The sequence below is a fragment of the Melanerpes formicivorus genome, unplaced genomic scaffold (assembly GCF_026170545.1).
Source record: "Melanerpes formicivorus ecotype bairdi unplaced genomic scaffold, bMelFor1.0.p_v2 SCAF_36, whole genome shotgun sequence".
NCBI classification, from domain to species: domain Eukaryota; kingdom Metazoa; phylum Chordata; class Aves; order Piciformes; family Picidae; genus Melanerpes; species Melanerpes formicivorus.
In genome coordinates this window covers 2,452,410-2,473,281 of record NW_027142388.1, presented here as the reverse complement: position 1 = coordinate 2,473,281, position 20,872 = coordinate 2,452,410, and the positions used below count along the sequence as shown (strand labels likewise).

The following is a 20,872-nucleotide window of genomic DNA, read 5'->3' as shown; positions in this document are numbered from 1 at the left end:
ATGTTGATGGATCACCCAGACACCTGACTGGGTAAGAGGGAGCAAGTCAAAGTAACATGTGCCAGGGTAGCTACCCAGCAGACACAACTGCCTTGAGGGGGCAGAGGAAATAAGAATGATTCTATCACACAACTGCCATGACTGGGAAATCAGCTTTCTCTGCTGTCAGACCCACGACTGCCATGAAGTTCTGTACAGCTGGGCAATAGATCTCTTGCCTGCTTTGAATGTCTCAGCTTTGTATTGTTTCTCTAATTCTGCCATCTTCTGAACAACAAACATCAAACCTGAAATGCTTGAAGAGAACAGGACTCCAGCCTGAAGTAAAAGTTCACATAATTTTCTTTCCCTAGTGAATGTTCTGTAATATTTCCTGCTAAGAAAGTGTTTATAACCCAAATGCTTGTACATAAAGGTGGCACTGTATTGTGCACTGCTCCACCCTGGGCAGCATTTTTCCTTAGCCCTTGAATCTGATCCAAAGGGAACTTTCAGTACCACCTTGAAGCCAACAATGGTACAGGAGAGCCAAGAAGGACTTCAATTTTTCCATTTACAGAAACAAACATTTCACTGGTTGCTTTCCCTCCAACAAGCCAGACTTACTCATAATGCAACTTCCAGGGGAATGTTTGCAAAAATATGATGAGGGAATCAAAACAATCATGAGTGAGATGTTCATACAAAATCAATGATCAAATGTTGTTGTTTACAGTCCTGAGAACAGCCCCCACGCTTTCCTTTTTCTTCCTCAGTTGTGATACTCTTTTGATTACTCCACTGCCCATCTGATAAAACCTGTTCTGTAGCTCTCCCACCTTTGCAAGTTGGTATATCCTGAGGGGCAAATTCAACTCAATGAAGCCATCTTCAAAGAACTCCTGTACAAAAGAGAGTGATTTCCAAACTTCCCTTTTTCAGACCGTAAAACTGGGATCCCCCAGACCAGTGATTTGAGCCATCTCCTGGGAAGAAGCAGTATGTTATTTCTTTTATCTTTTATGTATGGGCAAGAGAGGCCTGGAAAAGCTGTCCCGAAACTGGGAGTGGAAAAAAGGGAAACCGAAGGAGGAAAAATGTCTTGAAATATCTCAGTCACTTTTTCCTTTGTAGTCTAAGACAGGGAGATCATAGATTCGAAACATGGTATTTCCAAGGTACTTTTCCCCCTGCCCTCATTAAAATACTTCTTTCATGACCAAAGAAGGAAGACATATATACCTTTGTAATAACATTTTTGACTGCAAAATTTGAAAACCCAACGAAGGCCAAACCTTGCTGTGTATTACCAGTGTCCGTGTTCAAAACAAACGCCAGAATGCAATGCACGACCTCAAGCTCTCCAGCATTTATGTTGTGCTTCCCAGGACTCCTCTACCAATAGCTGTGGTTCTGTTGAATTCCACTTGCTGATCTATGCATCAGAAGTTCTGGGCCCCTCAGTTTAAGAAGGACATCGAGACACTTGAACGTGTCCAGAGAAGGGCAACAAGGCTGGGGAGAGGCCTTGAGCACAGCCCTGTGAGGAGAGGCTGAGGGAGCTGGGATTGTTTAGCCTGGAGAAGAGGAGGCTCAGGGGTGACCTCATTGCCAGGCAGGGGTTGGTCTCTTCTCTCAGGCACCCAGCACCAGAACAAGGGGACACAGTCTCAAGCTGTGCCAGGGGAAGTTTAGACTCGAGGTGAGGAGAAAGTTCTTCACGGAGAGAGTCATTCGTCATTGGAATGTGCTGCCCAGGGAGGTGGTGGAGACACTGTCCCTGGAGGTGTTCAGGAGGGGATTGAATGTGGCACTTGGTGCCATGGTCTAGTCATGAGGTCTGTGTTGATAGGTTGGACTCGATGATCTTTGAGGTCTCTTCCAACCTTGGTGATACTGTGAATATTGCACAGGCAAGAGTTTTACAAGGATTCAGGAGTATGTCATCCAGGCTCACAGGTGACTACTGACAGTTACCAAACACCCAGAAACCACACCTGAGTCAGGATGTCTGTGAGTTGGAGGACTGGGAAAGTACTTGCGGTTGTATCTGGAAGGAAGCTCATTTGCAATTTACTCTTCCCTAGCACCTGCTTTTGACATTATAGAGGTCAAAGTACCAGCTAAAGGGCCCACTGGTCTCCCCCCATGGCATGTTTAAAGTGCTATAGACTCAGTTGCTCATTCATACAAGCCAGCTGTAATACTTCTCAGAATTTTCATTTCTGAAGAGGAACAGTAAAGGAATGAAGAATTAATTCTTACCCAGCATACAACCTTGATGTTTGCAAGTGCAGGTCCATTAAGTCACTACAATTCTTCTGGGGCAAGGGATTCACTGTAATTCCAATCAAATGAGGTCCTTACTGTGCAACTTCAATGATGTCTAAATTTATGGCCCCAGAAAGAAACAGGCCATGAATCACTCTGCAGGAATGGTATAACTTAGTCATCTTGCTCAGCTACTTCAGTACTTTGGCATTTCAGGATTTTAATTCTTTTATTCTCTTAAAAAGCTAGGATATTTTAAAGGATTTGTTTCATACTTTTATTGTTCTCCCAAACAGATTAGCAGCAGCAGCAGAAATAATTTAGAGAGCAGATTTATGAGGGTACCATAAGAGCAAGCAAACACAGCAGAGGAAAAAAAGTTGCTCAAATATAATCCTCAGGGAATGTTTCTGTTTGTGTTCAGACATGGCTAGGTGGAATGTCACCATCCATCTAAGAGGGTAAGCCGATTTCTTACTGCTCTAACTGCTTGTTTTAAAGTCACTCCTTAGAGCCACATTTTCTGTTTGGGCAAATAAATCAAAAGCAGAATAATCTCTTCATGAAGAGCTGTCAAGAGTTCTTGGCATGGAGTTCCTGTCTAACACTTAACTGTAAGAAGTGACCATTTTAACTAAGCTGCACAATGTTGAGCAACTCAAACCACCACTTTACTGCTGCTTACAGGAGATACTTTTATATCCGCACACCAGGAACTATAAAATAGTGGATCTTCCTGTACAATGATTCTTCAATTACTGCTAACACTTCTATATATATTCACTTTCATCAGTGATGCCAACAGTGAGATTGAGGCACCCCCTGCAAGTTTGCAGATGATACCAAGCTGAGGGGTGCAGTTAATGAGTTTGAAGGACCAGGGGGACCTGGACAGGTTGGAGAGGAGGGCTGAGGGGAATCTCATGAGGTTCAATAAGGCAAAGTGCAAGGTCCTACACCTAGGTCAGGACAATCCTAGATATCAATACAGGCTGGAGGATGATGAAAGAGAGAGTAGCCCTGCAGAAAAGGACTTGAGGGTGCTGGTGGATGAGAAGCTGGAAATGAGTCAGCAGTGCATGCTTGCAGCCCAGAAGGCAAATGGCATCCTGGGCTGCATCAAAAGAAATATGGCCAGCAGTATGCCACTTTACTCTGCTTTGGTGAGACCTCACCTGTAGTAGTGTGTCCAGGTCTGGAGCCCTCAACACAGCAAAAGAATGGACTTGATGGAGGACCATGAAAATGAGCTAGGGGCTGGAGTACCTCTGCCATGAGGACAGACTGAGAGAGCTGGGGCTGTTCAGCCTAGAGGAGATGGCTCCAGGGAAACCTAATAGCAGCCTTGCAGTACGTGAAGAAGGCTACAAGATGGCTGCAAAGGGACTGTTTTTAAAGGCCTGCAGTGATAGGGTGAGGGGCAATGGTTTAGATTGGATGTAATGAATAGGTTCTTTTCAATGAGGGTGGTGGAACATTGGAACAGGTTGCCCAGGGAAGTAGTTGAGGCCCTAGAGACTATTCAAGGTCAGTGAAAACACTTGGAAAAAAAAAACCAAACAAACAAAACCAAACACAAACACCATCCCATGTCATGGGTTGAGCTGAATCTGCTGCTGATACTCAATAGCATGCGGCTGTAATGCCAGCTTCAAAAGGAAAGTGATGGCTGGAGCAAAGTATCATGGGGTTTGACGTTCAGAATGGAACATGAGAGGCTTCCTGGGACAGTTGCTGCTTCTGGTTTCAGGGTTTGGGCTGATGCTCTTTTTCTGCCAGGGGGGCTTCTGTGTGCTTGGATGGGGAGAACCTTTTTATCAAAGGCTTCTGCTGCTGCTTCTGCATTTTGCTGTGCATTTGTGCATATAGGCTAAAAGGTAACTATGCATTGGATCAGTTCCAGTAAAACTCTTAATCTCAGAGTTTTTTGTTACGTTCCATCCTGTCTGTGTGAAGACTGAGAGGCTTGTGAGAGCGGCCTATGTTAACCCAGGACACCCCAAAACAAATAACCCAACCCCCCAAAACTTTTGTTTGAATAAAAATATATAGTTTAATTAGCATTGCAGGTGGCTACATTTCAATCACGTTTAATATTAAATTAACCTGTATTAAAAATCTGTACAAAGTATGCCACAATAATACATAACCTTTACATATTCATTATAATACATGAAAACAAGGAACTCACACAGAATTCAGGCAAACACCCAATGCACTACAGGTGAAGTCAGACAAACCAGACCATTTTGTGAGCTAGTCTGCAACGTGTACAACACTGCAGTCTACACACAATTATCACAGTATTTTAGGCTCTTTCCAGGAAAATTCCTCCCAAAGCCAAGCTACAGGTGTCCACACAGGATCCTATGGATGACTAAAAAAGCAGAATTCCCCTTTTTTTTCTTTAGGTATTTGGCAGTTTATCAGTATTTGGATTTAAAAAGCCCTAAAATCTTAAAACTTCTCTCAACAAACAGTTATTTCAACTAAAGTACAAGAGCTCAACCTGACAGTACTAAAATCACTTTCAACCTTCTAGAAATTCAAGGAAAGTTTCAAATTTTCTTGTTAAAAAGATGAATAAATAAAAAGTACTCAAGAGCATTTGAAAAGAACATTTGAATGGCAGTATAATGGCAAAATGAATATTGAACTTCTTCAAAACCTATTTTCTTTTGTTATTAGCCAACAACTAAACATCACAAGAGCAAGTCTACTAACAAAACCAGGTTTGACAAACAGAGGTCCAATTTGCAAATAGTCCTGGTTGACACGTCCTCCACTGCAAGCATGGGATGTTTACCAGGAAGCCATGTTCAATATCTGTATGCTAATGTTAAAATTCTTTTGACCTCCCAAAAACCATAAAACCAACAGTCCAAGCCTGTACAGGTACATTTAAGATAAAGCAAGGCAATACATCACAACTGCAGCACCATAAACTTTGGAAGATCCAAAAAAACTTCAGAGCGTCTGATCCTCTGCTTCCAGCACAAGGAGCCAAAAACCATCACTCAAACAAAGGCAGAAGACAAAACTGAAACAATCAGAATCACAGAATGTTAGGGATTGGAAGGGGCCTGGAAAGATCATTGAGCCCAACCTCCTGCTAGAGCCAGAGTGTAAAGGCACAACAGATGTAAAAACCTTGACAGCCATGCATGACTATGTTGTCTAGCAAACAACAATTGCAGCTGCTGACCCAATGCTTCAAACCTCTCAGTGAACAGGAGAAAAAAGAAATTACAGCTTTGGTACCACTTGAAAAAAAGGTAAATCAGATTGTCATCTGGCTAGGACTGCCAACATTCACAGGCTGTTGTTAGAGTCTTCCTATTAACCCTTTGCATTTGGATGTATGCCATGAAAATTAGAATCTTGTGAGGTTACTTCATGTGTTAACAATAATGGCCAAATCTTTACATAGGCATGAAAAAGCCATGAGGTACTTCGTATAACTTGTAACTGTCTTATAGGTTCTCTGAACAGACTATACAAAATAATGTAGGGCTTTTCTTCTCTGGGAGAAAGCAAGCTATCCCCACCCATCACTGCTGAATAAGTGAATACAAACCAATAAAAGTAGTTCATCATTGAAAAGCAGTGAATCTTCAAGACAATTTGACAGTTTCATCAGATCTACAGTAAAATCTGTCTTGCCCTAAAGTAGCTTTAAACCAGACTTTGAACTAGTTTAAAGCTAACAGCCACAACTACAAATCAAGTCTTATATCCCCATCCTTATCCCAGATAAAAACGACACACTAATATAGGCTACGACCTACGCTGCTGCTATTCTACACTACTGTTAAAGCCAAGAACACTACTGAAATGGCCAAGATTCCATTGTGATCTCAAACAAGCCATCATCTTTAACAAATCTCTGAAGGAGAAAAATAAAATCAATATTCTGCTTGTACATTGTCTGCCTCCTTCCCCAAACCCCCACAACTGTCTTTGTAAGGAACTCTTCTCTTCAATTAGTATTTCACTAGAAGTTGCTGAGAACATTGTACAGATAATATACAAATGCCATGTGGTAGCTGACTTGATTTGTAATATTTGAATGAAGCCTCTTTACATTGTCTTACCATTAGGACAAGAGAGAAATGAGTGCATCCAGAAACTTGCTCCTGTCTTCTGTTTTCAGTTCAATGACTAAAATATGAAATATTATAGTACAAAATGTAAGCAAGTGTAAGGCATATCAGATGTCACACTGAATATAAATTCCAAATATACTTATTTATATCCTTAATCAACTTGAAGAAGGAAAAACCTATTTATTTGGACAAAATGCAAATCATATGGTTTATTTTGCTCCTAGATTCCAGCTAACTTCTTTCTAGGTGCTCCCTACATGTAGGAGGAGCCACTTTTTAAATCTCAGACTGCTTCTTTAAGTCATTAAAATCAGCCTCTTTTGTAAACACGTACAAAGATAGGCAAATCTTGTTGCATAAGTATCTCATTTTTCAAACAAATAATAAAGAATGCATCTCAAAACATCAATACCATACTTCATTTGGCTGCTCAATACAGAAACTCTCATAGATAACCTCATAGATTTTGCACTGAAGTGCACATATGATAATCCTTGCTCCGTGAAAAAGGTAGTTTGGCCTCCAAAAGATAGGAAAGCCTCTGCTTAGCAAGTTTAGAATTTCTGCCCAGGACAGCACTTAGAAAAAGACTGACAAATAATGTTTGTGTTTATCCTAGACTCAGGAATAATGCATCACACCGCCCACCCCGATGTTTGCATCTAAGACATACACAAAGAGTACACTGTCTGCAGCCGTTATGTTTTATGGAGGCTGCGTAAACAGTGACCCCTAAAGGGCTCGGTGGTGACTGACACAAGCGCTAGGCAGTGTTACTCACTTGACATGTCAAAATGGTTGTGCAGAGTCCTAGAACTGGTACTGTCTGCAGCTTTCTCAAATGCTCTCCCAAAAAAGCTAGAAGATGAACAGAAATACCCATAAGCATCACAGAAAAGGAGATATTTACTAAGGTCTGGGACTTCTTCCTCGCTGAGAGCAGAAAATGTCTGCCAGGGGTTTTTCATGTGCCATGCACTCAACACAACCCACACTTACTCAAGTACAAAACTTTTAACGTTACAAGATTGTTATATAATGAACTATTTCCTTCTTTTAAGACAGAGATACTTAAGAAGGAGAAAAAAAAATCCTTGTAAGGAAGCTAGGGAAAATCTGCATCCTCTTCTGAAGTAACTCTTCTCTTGCATACCATAAGAGAGATTTTTTATGAATACTACTCCAAGTCAACAGGTTCAGTGCTAAATACAGGAAAGATATTTTTTAATTCAGAGACAGGAAAAGTCTACAGATAGCCTTTAGTAGGAGCTGTGAAACAACATGCTTACTTCTTTTTGTCAGAGCTTTGTGTCTCTGGAGGAATCCCCACCATGATCACAGTTCCTTGTTCCACGTCCATGGGTGCAGCCATTATCAGTGGCAGCAATTTACAACGCTTGTTTTTTGTCTGCAAGTCAGAAAGCCTCTTTGTTAGACAAAACCCAGGACTGTCAAAATGAGCACAGACAGATGCAATCTGACACAGATGGACCACTACAGATGTAATCCACAAATTAAGAAGTGCTCACTGGCACTTCTCAATCTTAAAAGTTGGTTGTTCTCTGAATTGGGTAACTAATAGCTCAAAAGCTAAATGTAATCTCATTTCAGCTATGTTAATGGTAGTGATCAAAGGATTTTATTTAGACAGACAGAGAAATCTTTAGGTAACAATTACTAGTCCTACAACATGACACTTTTTTAATGTCAGGTTAACTTTTCAAGGTACATATTTAGCTATAAGATCCCTCAAAACAAACAACTACACAAAGATTTACACTCTAATGCTACAAAGATAGCTTTGCTAGAGCAGCATTCACAGATGTGCTAAAATTATCCAACCAGTTGTCAGAAGAAAAACATTATTAACATTTCCATTTTTCATTATGTTCTTTAATAAACTGCAAATATCCAACAGAACAGTAAGTACTGCACAGGCCAGAAGTTTGTTAGTCAAAAAGCTTTTGATTTACTTACAGAGCAAACAAAAGACTTGAGTAAGTATTTACTAAGCAGGCACAGAGACACTGGTTTGGAAAACAGCTTCACATCGGGTGTGCCCTAGAATAAGAAAAAGCATTTCAATTACATTCCAAGATGATTCTTATTTCATTTTAATACCTACTGACAAGTCTAAAGTTTTGTGTGACCCAAAGGGCACTGAAAAGAACCATTACGAAAGAGAAGTCCAAGCTCCCCCACTTGACTTCGTAATGAAGCCTTTACCCCCCTGAGAGAACTGATTCTTCGTTTGGGAAGTTCAGAGTGGTTGTCAGTATTGAGCCATCAGAGGACAGCATGGTAGAGATAAATAGGTTCTGACAGAGTCATTCTTACTGAGTCAGACAGTTAGGAAAACACTGTTATTCAACTACAAGACAGCCAAATGAGAGAGCCAAAAACTTGAATTCTGACCTCCATGAGAGAACAATAGAGAAAAGGCCCCTGAGAAATAACAAGGTTGGTGCAAATACAGCTGGCAACTGTCTGCTGAATGGCACGTAGCTGCTTTTTGGCTAGGTCCAGTCCTTGGTGCAGTTTGTCCAGGTTACCTCTGCAATATAAAGAATAAACCCAGAAACTTCTGTATGTAAATAAAGCTTTTCACACAAAAGGATAATCTAAACACTATTCAGAGGGATATTTTGATTTTTCTTCAATGTCTTATCAAGCATCAATGTTTCCTTTAGATAGGTGGCCCGTGCTCTCTAACTAAAATTGTAAAAGAGTGAAGAGATTTTTGCAGTACCTGGAGAGACTGTCCAAAGCTTTAATGAAATTGGTTGTTTCAGGCCCTCCTTCCTCTATATTCTCCATGAGAGAAGCTGTTGCATACACTATATCACTTGCTGAGAACTTGTTCTTAAAGCCAAAGTGAATGCTGAAGGTCTGAACTCTTAAATCCTTCATTCTGCAAAATGGAATAAAATCACTACAGGTCATGAACAATATCATCACTGACCTGCCATCTCCTCAGTACAAGTAAGGAGCATGAATACAAATCATACCCTAACATTTACAATGAGCCTACTATTACTTTATCAATCTAAAAACCATATTTTTAAAACATGATGTTGTACAGTCCTCATAGCAAAATATTTGCACTTTATTGAAAAGTATTTTCAGACAAAACATTTGTATTCCACACAATTTACCCAAACTTGTTTGCTGATTCTTCAATCATCTCCCGAAGGTTTTCTTTCAAGGACATGTCCATGGAATTAAATTTCTGTTTCACTTGCTTCAAAGGCAAACTGAAAACAAAAGGAAAATAACATGTTGATAGGCATGCCAGAAGAAACAAATATTTTTGTCTTCCTCTTGTAAGATGCTCTCAATATGGGAAAATTTAGCAAGTTAACTCTGACTAAGTTTGTTTGCTTTTTTTTTTCTTTAATCATTGAGGAGTGGACTTGAGAAAGCAGTTTACTTACTAATCCATAAAGGCACATAGCTGAAGTATTCCTCACACATCAAGGCACAAGTTGTATAACTCAACTCAAAAAGACACTGCAACCCACTTAGCATCTCACAATCATTTGAAAACTAATTAGCTGGGTACTCACAAGCTATATTATCAATACTTCCCCATAATTCATTGAAAAAACATCGATCCTTTATAGAGATATACATTTTTGTAACTCACCCCATGTCAGCCAAAAACTCCTGGAGCCTCTTCTGCCCTTGCACAGACCAAAGCTTAAGGCTAGCAGAGGTATATGAAGTGTTACACAGACTTTCATATAAAGACCAGTGCTGGTAGAGTGCCAGGCGCAGACTGAAGGGGAATTAAGGAAAATAATCATAAACACAGAGAGCATTTGAAGTCACAAAGCAACAAAACTCCTCCACTAATACCTCAGTCTTCCGCTGCCCTTATAAGTTGCATTCTTGTCCTACATAAGATACAGTTCAAAGCTGCAGGTGCATGTAACACAAGAGGAGCAACACTGGCATGTAACTAATCCTGAAAGGTTAAGCTGAACGGAAGCCACCTGAGCTGCAGGAAGAGGGATTCACCTTCAACAAAACATTCAAACTGGCATTTCTTTTAATTCCCTTCTCAGCAAGAGAGATAATGCTGGGATTTTTATTTTCCCCCCCTAGATAAAAATCCAGAAGGGTTTCACCAAGTGGGTAGAGCTCATTTCCCCCAGCTCTTATGCAAGGATACTCATACTCAAATGCTATTCGCATGCAATCGATCGACAGGGAGTTTTCTTCATCCTCGTTGCGGTGGTTATGGCGAGAGACGTGCCGCTGCAGGATTCCAATATCAGTCACATACTTCATTCTTAAGCAAAGACAAACAGGTTACATCACTTTCTTCCTGTGTATTTTTACACTCAATCATGAGAACAAAAAAAAATAGCTTCCTAAAAGTTACACATTGGACAGTCAGCAACATGAAACCTACAGATATAGCGTCAAAAACTCCCAGCTTGATAAAACACAGTCAACATTCAGCCATACACCTAAGCCATTAAAGCTCTAATAAAACCAATACAGACAGGCAAATTAAATTAGCTACTTAATTCAATTTATCATCTTAAAAACATCAGTGCATTTGGTAACAACAGAACAGCAGAATTACAGCCCACATATTTACTACCAGAATTTTGATGCTATCTAGTAGGAAATAAAAGGTAGGGGGGAAAAAAGGAGAAAATTTGAAACTCATTAACTAAAACTGAAACTGAAGTTGGAGATCAGAGTGCCATAGGATCACTTTGATTGGAAGGTCTTTAACCAGCCAGCCAGCATGGATTTAGGAAGGGCAGGTCCTGCCTGACCAACCTGATCTCCTTCTAGGATCAGGTGACCTGTCTGGTGGCTGCGGGGAGGCCTGTGGATGTAGTCTACCTGGACTTCAGCAAGGCCTTTGACACCATCCCCCACAGCAAACTGCTGGCCAAGCTGTCAGCCCATGGCTTGGACAGGAGCATACTGCGATGGGTTAGGAACTGGCTGGAGGGCCGAGCCCAGAGAGTGGTGGTGAATGGTGCCACATCCAGCTGGCAGCCAGGCACCAGTGGTGTGCCCCAGGGATCAGTGCTGGGCCCCATGCTCTTTAACATCTTTATTGATGATCTGGATGAGGGTATTGAGTCCATCATCAGTAAATTTGCAGATGACACCAAGCTGGGGGCAGGAGTTGATCTGCTGGAGGGTAGAGAGGCTTTGCAGAGGAACCTTGACAGGCTGGACAGATGGGCAGAGTCCAAGAGCAGGAGATTGAACACATCCAAGTGCCGGGCTCTGCACATTGGCCACAACAACCCCATGCAGAGCTACAGGCTGGGGTCAGAGTGGCTGGAGAGCAGCCAGGCAGAGAGGGACCTAGGGGTGCTGGTCAATGGCAGGCTGAACATGAGCCTGCAGTATGCTCAGGCAGCCAGGAGGGCCAATGGCATCCTGGCCTGCATCAGGAACAGTGTGGCCAGCAGGAGCAGGGAGGTCATTCTGCCCCTGTACACTGCACTGGTTAGGCCACCCCTCGAGTACTGTGTCCAATTCTGGGCCCCTCAGTTTAGGAAGGAGGTTGACTTGCTGGAGCGTGTCAAGAGAAGGGCCACAAAGTTGGTGAGGGGTTTGGAACACAAGCCCTATGAGGAGAGACTGAGGGAGCTGGGGTTGCTTAGCCTGGAGAAGAGGAGACTCAGGGGTGACCTTATTGCACTCTACAACTACCTTAAGGGAGGTTGTAGACAGGCAGATGTTTGTCTCTTCTCCCAGGCAACCAGCACCAGAACAAGAGGACACAGTCTCAGGCTGCACCAGGGGAAGTTTAGGCTGGAGGTTAGGAGGAAGTTCTACACAGAGAGAGAGAGAGAGATTGCCCATGGGAATGGGCTGCCTGAGGAGGTGGTGGAGTCACCATCATTGGAGGTGTTCAGCAGGAGACTTGATAGGGTGCTTGGTGCCATGGTTTAGTTGATTAGGTGGTGTTGGATGATAGGTTGGACGCAATGACCTTGAAGGTCTCTTCCAACCTGGTTTATTCTATTCTATTCAACATCATCAAGTCCAAGCATCAGTCAAGCACTAAACCACATTCCCTCAGCACCACACACAAGATACAGGACATACACAGTTTTTTTTAATCCTTGAATAGAACTTTATCAAGGTCCTATTTAGGTAATCTACATTAAACACCATTTCTTCCTTCCTGCATCAGAAGTGATTAAAAAATACTTTTGTGAAAAATAAAATTAATTTTAAAATTCTGAACAGTAGGAAGGAAAAATACCTCCTCTCTTTTTCTGATTTATATTAACATTTTTGAAGGAATCAGATCACATTCCACGATTAAGATACTGATGTCACTGTCTATTAATTAGCTTGCATTACATTAATTTCCATGTGTTTCCTGATCTCTCTTAATTCCTCTTAGTTACTCCTAAAAATGAAATTTAAAAGGTAGATAGGTATCTAGATAAATCATTTTTAAAAAGGATAAATTGAGATAATCTTTCTTACTGAGTGATTTTATCTTGGACCCACTGATCTGTTAGGCCAACAATTGCCCACCTAAATTTGGGAAGGAAAATAAAAGAAGTCAAAGCAAGGAAAAAAAAAGTTTCCAGCAGAGCAGATGATACTTAACAGAATGTAACAGAACAAGCCAGAACCCCTGTTCTCCAGCTGTATCTAGAAGTTAATTACAAAGCTATACATCTATTCCCTTTTTAGCAGACATACACTTATGGTACCACCCACCCTTTTCCCACTCAGAATCTATTGGTTGCCTATAGTGAATCTATACAGATGTCTCTTCCAGCTCCAGACATGGAATAAACTGCAACCTCATACTGAAATCAAATAGTCTGGGGAAATCTTGCATCTCTTTACTATAGGTTCAAGCTTCTAACCCCCATGAAAATTGATAATGGAAACATACCACAACATGTCATTCAAGTCTTTAGACATTATCCATGCCAGATCAAACATCACCATTGCAGACTATATTGAGGACAAAGCAAAAAGACAAGATGAATGAGCAGAGAATTCTCATTTCATTAAACAAATGAACACAGATAAATTTGCCAAGCATTAGGCTGCTACTGAAGCCCTAGAAATCACACTTGACTGACAATCTGCCAGTGTCACCTTCTAAGACACTAAGCAGTAATAATGCAAACCTGCATTATAAATGAAGCAGCACTTAACAATACAAAAACAATCAGACCAAAGGCAAGATGACAGAACAGTTTGAGGTCTTAAATATCCTGACACTTCAAAAGGCTAAAAAGCTCCCTTCATGATTAAGTCTTTTTGTGAAAGTATTTTTTGCATTGATAGTTTTGTCAGGTCCTACAAAAATTACACTACTGTCATTTTTGTAATGGTATCAAACAGCAAAAATGGTAGTAGTTCTGGTTTATCACTTTCCTTCACTGCTAACATTACATTTGCCACTGTGACTCAGTTTTGGCTGTTGTCTGCCAGTCTGCCTGTATTGTTTCTGTGATTTGTCCAATTCATCAGTGATAAAATTGGATGTGCATAACCAGAAAACATTATATTGCTACATAGAACTACTTGTACACATATGACATATCTTATATATAGAAAGACTACTGTTACAGCTTGTTGGTTTTCTATGCTATGATAATGTATAGGATTCTTAGATAATTATAACATTAGGTATTTTTCAATTGCCTCTGCATTGGCACCTTGTGTTTTATGGCAGACAAGAGTTTATACTTACTGAGGTCCCATGATATTCATATTGCTCATAATCAAACAGAATTTCTCGTCTAAAGAGGGGGAAAAGAGAAACAACAACTCACATTTGACTAAGTCATGAAATGATCACGGAGCCAAATTAAAAACACAGGCCAGGAATTGTGAGATAATATTTACATTTCATTCTAGCAGTTAAAAACCAAATAACTTGAGCTGCAAATTGTTTTTCTGTAAGGAAGGAAGATTTAGATCTTTTGATTTAAGACTTTTCTGCAAGGCAGAGAGATGAAGAAAGATTATTATTTTTTTATTAGATTTTAGTAGCAATGTGAAAAATCACATTGACATAGACTCATGAAAAAACCATGTATTTAATTACTATTCCTTAAATTTCACTTTCTAAATCGCATTTGCTCCTGTTTATTCCTAGTGACAGTAGTGAGATTGTAAAAGAAGAAAACAGAAGCATCAATTTCACCTGAAATAAAGAATAAGAACAGAATACTACAGCTCCTTGAAAGTGAAGCAATGCACCTAGTGCTACTCAAATGTAGAAGTTACTATTTACAACTACCCTCTATTCACAGATCTTATTTTTATATAATAAATGCATATCTCCAGTTTCTTAATAAAGTTAGAGCTAAAGAATCTTGCAAACCAAGCAGTGCAATGTCATGTTTTTGTATTCCTAACAAGATTTTAATTAGAGAATAAAAGAGATACGAGCAAGCTAGAAAAGTTAAACACACCTGCGTGCCTCCCATTCTCGCCTTTGTCGCCTCTTCATTGTTCTCTCAATCACGTCCTGCAAATTCATTTGGATGTTAAAAAGCTAGGAAAAACTACCTATCCAGAGACTTTAACAATTAAGTCTTCATTAAAAAGACTTTAATTAAAGCCTTCATTAAAAATAAGACTTTTTCTTAGCAATGACACCTAATGAGAACAGTATTACTATCAAACACTTTTCCAAGGAATACACTTTTTAAAGTCATGGCATCTTTCTGTGCTGGCATTTGTCTTGCTCACCTTCTCAAGTAAGAGGCCCAGTATTTTCACACTGAGCAACATTGCATCCCATCATTTTATAACATGAAAAATGACAGAGAGGAAAAAGAGAGATCATTAATGAAGCTCAGAAAGAGAGTCACTCGCTGTATATTTAAGGCTCACAAATAGCAGCAGCAGCAGCTTGCAAACTCAGAGAAAACTGCCAGATCTCTGGAAAATAGTTAACAGATTTGAGATTAACTTTTGTGTACAGGATGTACAGATTCTCCTTTAAATTTCTGCTGCATGCTTTTGCTCAGTTAGCACATTTCATAGATTAATAGGGGAAAAATGTACAATATTAATAGAAAAATAGAATCAATTACATATAATCAAATACATATAAACTTTGACAATATATTTAGTTGCCTCAGTATTTCTAGCCTCATGCTTTTCCTTCCTTGAATGGTGTAAATAGAAAAATATGCCACAAATAATGTATGGACAATTTCATATTTGGTGCCTACCATAATATATTTTTGTTACATTGCTGCTACAAGTCCAGCAAAAATTGTCTTGATAAATTCTTTGTGAGCTTCCCTTATTAAACAATCATTTCAAGAGTTTATATCTAAAGAAGTTGTACTGCTAGACTGAGAAGTTCAGAGTATGTATACAGAAATAGTTATCTTCAGGTCAGTTACACAGACAGCATTGTACATAATCAAGTTCAAAACATCTGCTTTTATAAAGAGAAAATATTTGTGTGGTTCTTACATAAACCCATTTTGTGCATGTGAAGCACTACTGGTCATAATAGATAATTTTTAAATCTTACTCTTGAATTTGTGATCTAATGGAACACAAAATGGTGTAAAGTACATATAACAACTGTTTCATTTTCCTTCTTTTCATAACAGAGTAGCAGAAACACACCTCTTCAAAACGTCTACGCTTCTCTGAAGGCTCTGACTCATCATTTTCATTTTCTGACTCCTCTTCTTCATCCTCTTCATCTCTGAAGATATCATCATAAGCAGGAACATCGAGATCATCATCCTGTTTAACTAACAACTTAATCTAGCAAGCAAAAAGAAAAGTATTTAAAATACTTTATTTAGTCATTAAAACACATTTCAAATGACCAATGAGAACACTTCAAACAGTAACAGAAACTGAATTAATTTTAGCTGTGATCAATTCCTGGCAGAGTAAAAGCATTGCTTTTCAATTTGAAGACCATATTTGACCTGGATGTGGGAACAGAGAGCACTGTCAGCAAGTTTGCTGATGACACAAAACTGGGTGGAGTGGCTGACACACCAGAAGGTTGTGCTGCCATTCAGCAAGACTTAGACAAGCTGGAGAGCTGGGCAGGAAGAAATTTAGTGAAATTCAGCAAGGGCAAGCATAGAGTTTTGCACCTGGGAAAGAACTTCATGTATAAGTGTAGGCTGGGGACTGAGCTATTGGAGAGCAGTGAAGGGAAAAAGGACCTGGGGGTCCTATTGGATGAGAGGTTGACCATAAGCCAGCAACCTGCTCTTGTGGCCAAGAAGGCCAATGCCATCGTGGGGTGTATTAGAAGGGATGTGGCTAGTAGGTCGAGAGGGGTTCTCCTCCCCCTCTACTCTACCCTGGTGAGGCCACATTTGGAGGACTGTGTCCAGTTTTGTGCCCCTCAGTTCAGGAAGGACCTCAGGGAAACTGATTGAAAGAGTCCAGCACAGAGCCACAAAAAGGATTAGGGAAGTGGAACATCTTCCTTATGAGGAGAGACTGAGAAAGCTGGAGCTCTTTAGCTTGGAGAAAAGGAGACTAAGGGGTGACCTCAACAATATTTATCAATATGCAAAGGATGAGAGCCAAGAGGATGGAGGCGGGCTCAGCTCAGTGATGCCCAATGACAGAACAAGGGGCACTGGGTGGAAGCTGAGGTATAGGAAGTTGCATGGAAACACAAAAAATTTTTCACTGTGAGGGTGATGGAACACTGGAACAGGCTGCCCAGGGGGGTTGTGGAGTCTTCACTTTCTGGAGATATTCAAACCCCATCTGGATGTGTTGATGTGTGATCTAGGTGCTCTGGCAGAGGGGTTTGACTAGATGATCTTTCAAGGTCCCTTCCAGCCCCTAACATTCTGTGATTCGGCGACAATCACTTAGGCAAAATAGGAGCTAAAACAAGATTTCTTTGCTACAGTACCACTGAAAGAATTATCTTTTTTTTTTTTTTATGGCTGCTAAAAGTCACACTGTGAAATAATCTGTGCTTAGTATTCCAATTGTACACGTTGCTGCCTGCTGAGAGATGACACACATCACATTCTGGAGGACGTGAATCATATGATTTGTCGCAGTTTGATTTATAGCAAGAGCATTAACAGGTCCTTACTAGTGACAATACCACTCTGCCAACAGTAGATATCATATTGCTGAAGCAGATTTTTTTCTTTCTCTCTGATAATGTGCAATCCTAGTACAAATATCCATTAATAGTGCTTCCTGACAGACCAGCTAGCACTGCAAAGTTTCCAAAACACAGAAAGCAACGTTGGCCCACCCCCACACCGTGCAAAGTTTTTTATTACAGCCAAAAAAAGCATTTACCTGTGTGTCATTGTAAGCATTCACGACATTGATAGGTCTGTGGCTGTCACACACAAAAAAAAACCTGTCCTCTTCAGGCTGCAAGATCTCCAAAAGGTCAACATTGACACCACAGTTAATAAGAACAAAATATTTGAACTGTTGGCAAAAGTTAAAAAGGAGAGAAAAAAAAGAAGGAATGATGTTTTAAACTTAAATTAGCAGGAAACAGAGGAGACTGAAAACAGTTTACAACCTCCAGAGCAATTATCATTGCTAAAACTTGTACTTAATTTCTTAGAGAAGGGAAAAAATTGTAGGACAAAACACCAAATTTGGGACTGTGGGACATCCAATGCTCCCAGCTTTTATGTCATTATAAATGTGTGCAAACTTAATTTGGCTCTATCGAAACTATAGCACATTAGTTTGAGATGATGATAGAAGCTGGAGAAGTTTGTAATTGGTATCTTAACATTTAACCTCTGTTTTGAGGTAACTAATAATAATATGGGACATTTCAGTTGGGGAAAGGGGTAAGTGCACATCTAGATCAGAAGATCTGCAGTTTAAATAGATTCCCGCATTTTTCACCTGATCTTTATGCTCAAGAAAGGCAGTCTCAAGTTCTTGCCATCCAGACACTGGGACAAGTGTATATTGCACATGGTCACATTGAAACAAAGCCTGAAATGAAGCAAAGAGCTGTTAGCAAAGGTGAAGGGCAACAACCTCTTCTACAATGCTGTGTCACACTATAATTCTATTTCACACAAATCTGTATCTTCAAGATATTCTAAATGCCAAATCTTCATGAAATTTCAGAGTATGACTTAGCAGTTTTCAGTGTCATAACTCATAGAAAAAAAAACAAGTTACAAAAGTAGAATAAACCTTCAGTCTTTCCCCAGTTCCTATTAAGAGGATCCCAGGCCATTGTTTCTTTTACTGTAAGATTTACAGAGGTAATGAATAAAGACTTACTTGGAGTATTTTACAAGCACATAATGCATCCACATCTGAAGCAACGAGGAGGAGAACACGCTGCAAAAAAATTATGGGATAACAGCATTAATGCATTGACATGAGCACTAAATCTAGTATGCTGGTACTTGAAATGCCTAGATCACTGTGAGACCAGAAAGAGAGAAATCTACAGATTGCATTGTGTTGGAAAAGACACTCAAAAGTCATCTCGTCCAAAGCCCCTGCAGTCAGCAGGGAAGCTTCCAACTAGCACAGGCTGCCCAGGGCCACACTGTGTCTGACCTTGAATGAAATTTACATAGAGTCCTGTGTCCAGTTCTGGGCTCCTCAGTTTAAGAAGGACATCGAAACACTTGAACACATCCAGAGAAGGGCAACGAGGCTGGGGAGAGGCCTTGAGCACAAGCCCTGTGAGGAGAGGCTGAGGGAGCTGGGATTGTTTAGCCTGGAGAAGAGGAGGCTCAGGGGTGACCTCATTGCTGTCTACAACTACCTGAAAGGTGGTTGTAGCCAGGAAGGGGTTGGTCTCTTCTCCCAGGCAACCAGCACCAGAACAAGGGGACACAGTCTCAAGCTGCGCCAGGGGAGGTTTAGACTTGAGGTGAGGAGAAAGTTCTTCACGGAGAGAGTCGTTCTTCATTGGAATGTGCTGCCCAGGGAGGTGGTGGAGTCACCATCCCTGGAGGTGTTCAAGAGGGGATTGGACGTGGCACCTGGTGCCATGGTCTAGTCATGAGGTCTGTGGTGACAGGTTGGACTCGATGATCCTCGAGGTCTCTTCCAACCTTAGTGATACTGTGATAATCACAAACCAGGATTGTTTCTGAACAGATGCTGCAACCAAAATGAACTGATTTGCATCCCTGTAAATATGGACAATAAACTCCACATAGCCAAAATCAGCCAGCTGCTTTGAGTAAAGGTAACTCCTCAGACTGGTCTGAACCACACACAGTTATGTAGGTTCCGAGTTTATCAGCCCTACAGCTATTTTCATCGTGCCTAGAAAGGCCTGTTTTCAATACAGGATCTGAAACAGTTTTGGCTAAAGAAAATTTGCATCAAAAAGAGGAGCAAGGCAGCTCCTGAAGTGACCGTGATTTAGGCAAAACCCTTTAACTGGAGGTATTTTTGTGTTTTGGGTTTCTGGTGGTTATTTTCTTTTCGTTAGATTTTGCTCACAGTGAGAGAAGCTGAGGGAAATGCTTTCATTCGCACAATCCATAACACAGTTTCACGGGTAGAAACACTAAAAGATTGTCCAACAAAAACTTTGTCACTTCAGCATACACATCCCCTCTGCACAAAGCTAAACAAACTGGGGGTGAAAAATAAAAGCAGCCAACCAGGTAAGAAAGCAAGCGCCGATAAGGAAGGATAAAAGCTTTCGTATCCAGACAAACAAGATCAAACCAGTTAAAAATTACGTAAAGAAAACAAATAAACAATCCCAAACAACTAGAAACGTCTTGGTTAAACAAAAGATCCACACGAATGCCCAAAGCACTCGCGAGAGAGGAGGAAACCTTTGGCGAGACCTCGTTGCACGGGCAGCAGCTTTGGCGCGGGTTCCCAGCACCGTGACAGGCTCGGGGAGGATGTTTTTATAGTCCGGGCCGACTGGCGGGCCCGCCGGTCCCGGGGCCCTACGTCGTCCTGAAGAGCACCGCTCCCCGCGCCTGCAGCCCGCAGCCCCGGGGACGCGGGCATCATCGCCTCTCACAGTCCCTCGGCCTCAAGGCTACAGCGCCTCAGCAGCCGCCGGAAGAGCCCGGGACGTCCCGGCACCGGTCTTGCTCACGTCCTGCGGGGAGCGGCCTAAGGAAAGACAAGTGCAGCCGCCTCCGGGATACTCAGGACGACACCATCCCCTCCCTGGTCACGGCCCGCAGCCCTCACCTGGTTGACAATCACGTCGTAAAACTCCCGGCGGCAGTCAGAGATGAACATGGCGGCAGCGCGGGAGCAGCAGAGAAGCGACTGAGAAACAGTGGCAGCCCCGAGCCCCCCCCACTCAAACTGAGCGCCAAATCAGCACCGCTTCGCATTGGTCTTCTCGTCACGGCAGGCTGGCCAGTGGAAAAGCGCTCGTCCCTCCTTCGCGGAGCGGATTGGGCAACTCCTTCCTGGCCTTCGCCAATGAGATTGGGAAAACGCATTCGCGACACGTGCATCTGGCCAATCCCAAGGGTAGCTCGGTCGGCAGCAACGCAGGGACCTTTGTTGCCAAATCTGCCATCTTTGTCAGGGGCAAACTGTTT

The 20,872-nt window shown here is 41.3% G+C and overlaps 1 protein-coding gene across 1 annotated transcript; it reads right to left on the bottom strand.

Moving 5' to 3' along the window:
• Positions 1–4,315: 4,315 nt before the first annotated feature.
• Positions 4,316–20,688, bottom strand: CDC45 (cell division cycle 45). The gene is made up of 19 exons (XM_068157285.1): positions 20,511–20,688; positions 18,609–18,668; positions 18,219–18,311; positions 17,646–17,783; positions 15,972–16,115; positions 14,795–14,850; positions 14,068–14,116; positions 13,258–13,319; positions 12,837–12,887; positions 10,531–10,650; positions 10,003–10,134; positions 9,512–9,610; positions 9,106–9,267; positions 8,772–8,910; positions 8,334–8,417; positions 7,646–7,764; positions 7,138–7,214; positions 6,345–6,411; positions 4,316–5,290 (listed from the first exon to the last, which is right to left on the bottom strand). Exons 1-18 carry the CDS (start codon positions 20,559–20,561, stop codon positions 6,347–6,349), a joined length of 1,701 nt encoding a protein of 566 aa, XP_068013386.1. The 5' UTR covers positions 20,562–20,688; the 3' UTR covers positions 4,316–5,290; positions 6,345–6,346.
• Between the last annotated feature and the right edge of the window lie 184 nt (positions 20,689–20,872).

Excerpts from the sequence above, each read along its gene's own strand:
- CDC45 (XM_068157285.1), bottom strand. The coding sequence starts at position 20,561 with ATGTTCATCTCTGACTGCCGCCGGGAGTTTTACGACGTGATTGTCAAC. Across the intron at positions 10,651-12,836 it reads GTCCAAGATAAAATCACTCA|AATGAAGTATGTGACTGATA; the intron begins GTAAGAAAGATT and ends TCTTTGCTTAAG. Across the intron at positions 7,215-7,645 it reads CAAAGCTCTGACAAAAAGAA|CTTTTTTGGGAGAGCATTTG; the intron begins GTAAGCATGTTG and ends TTCATCTTCTAG.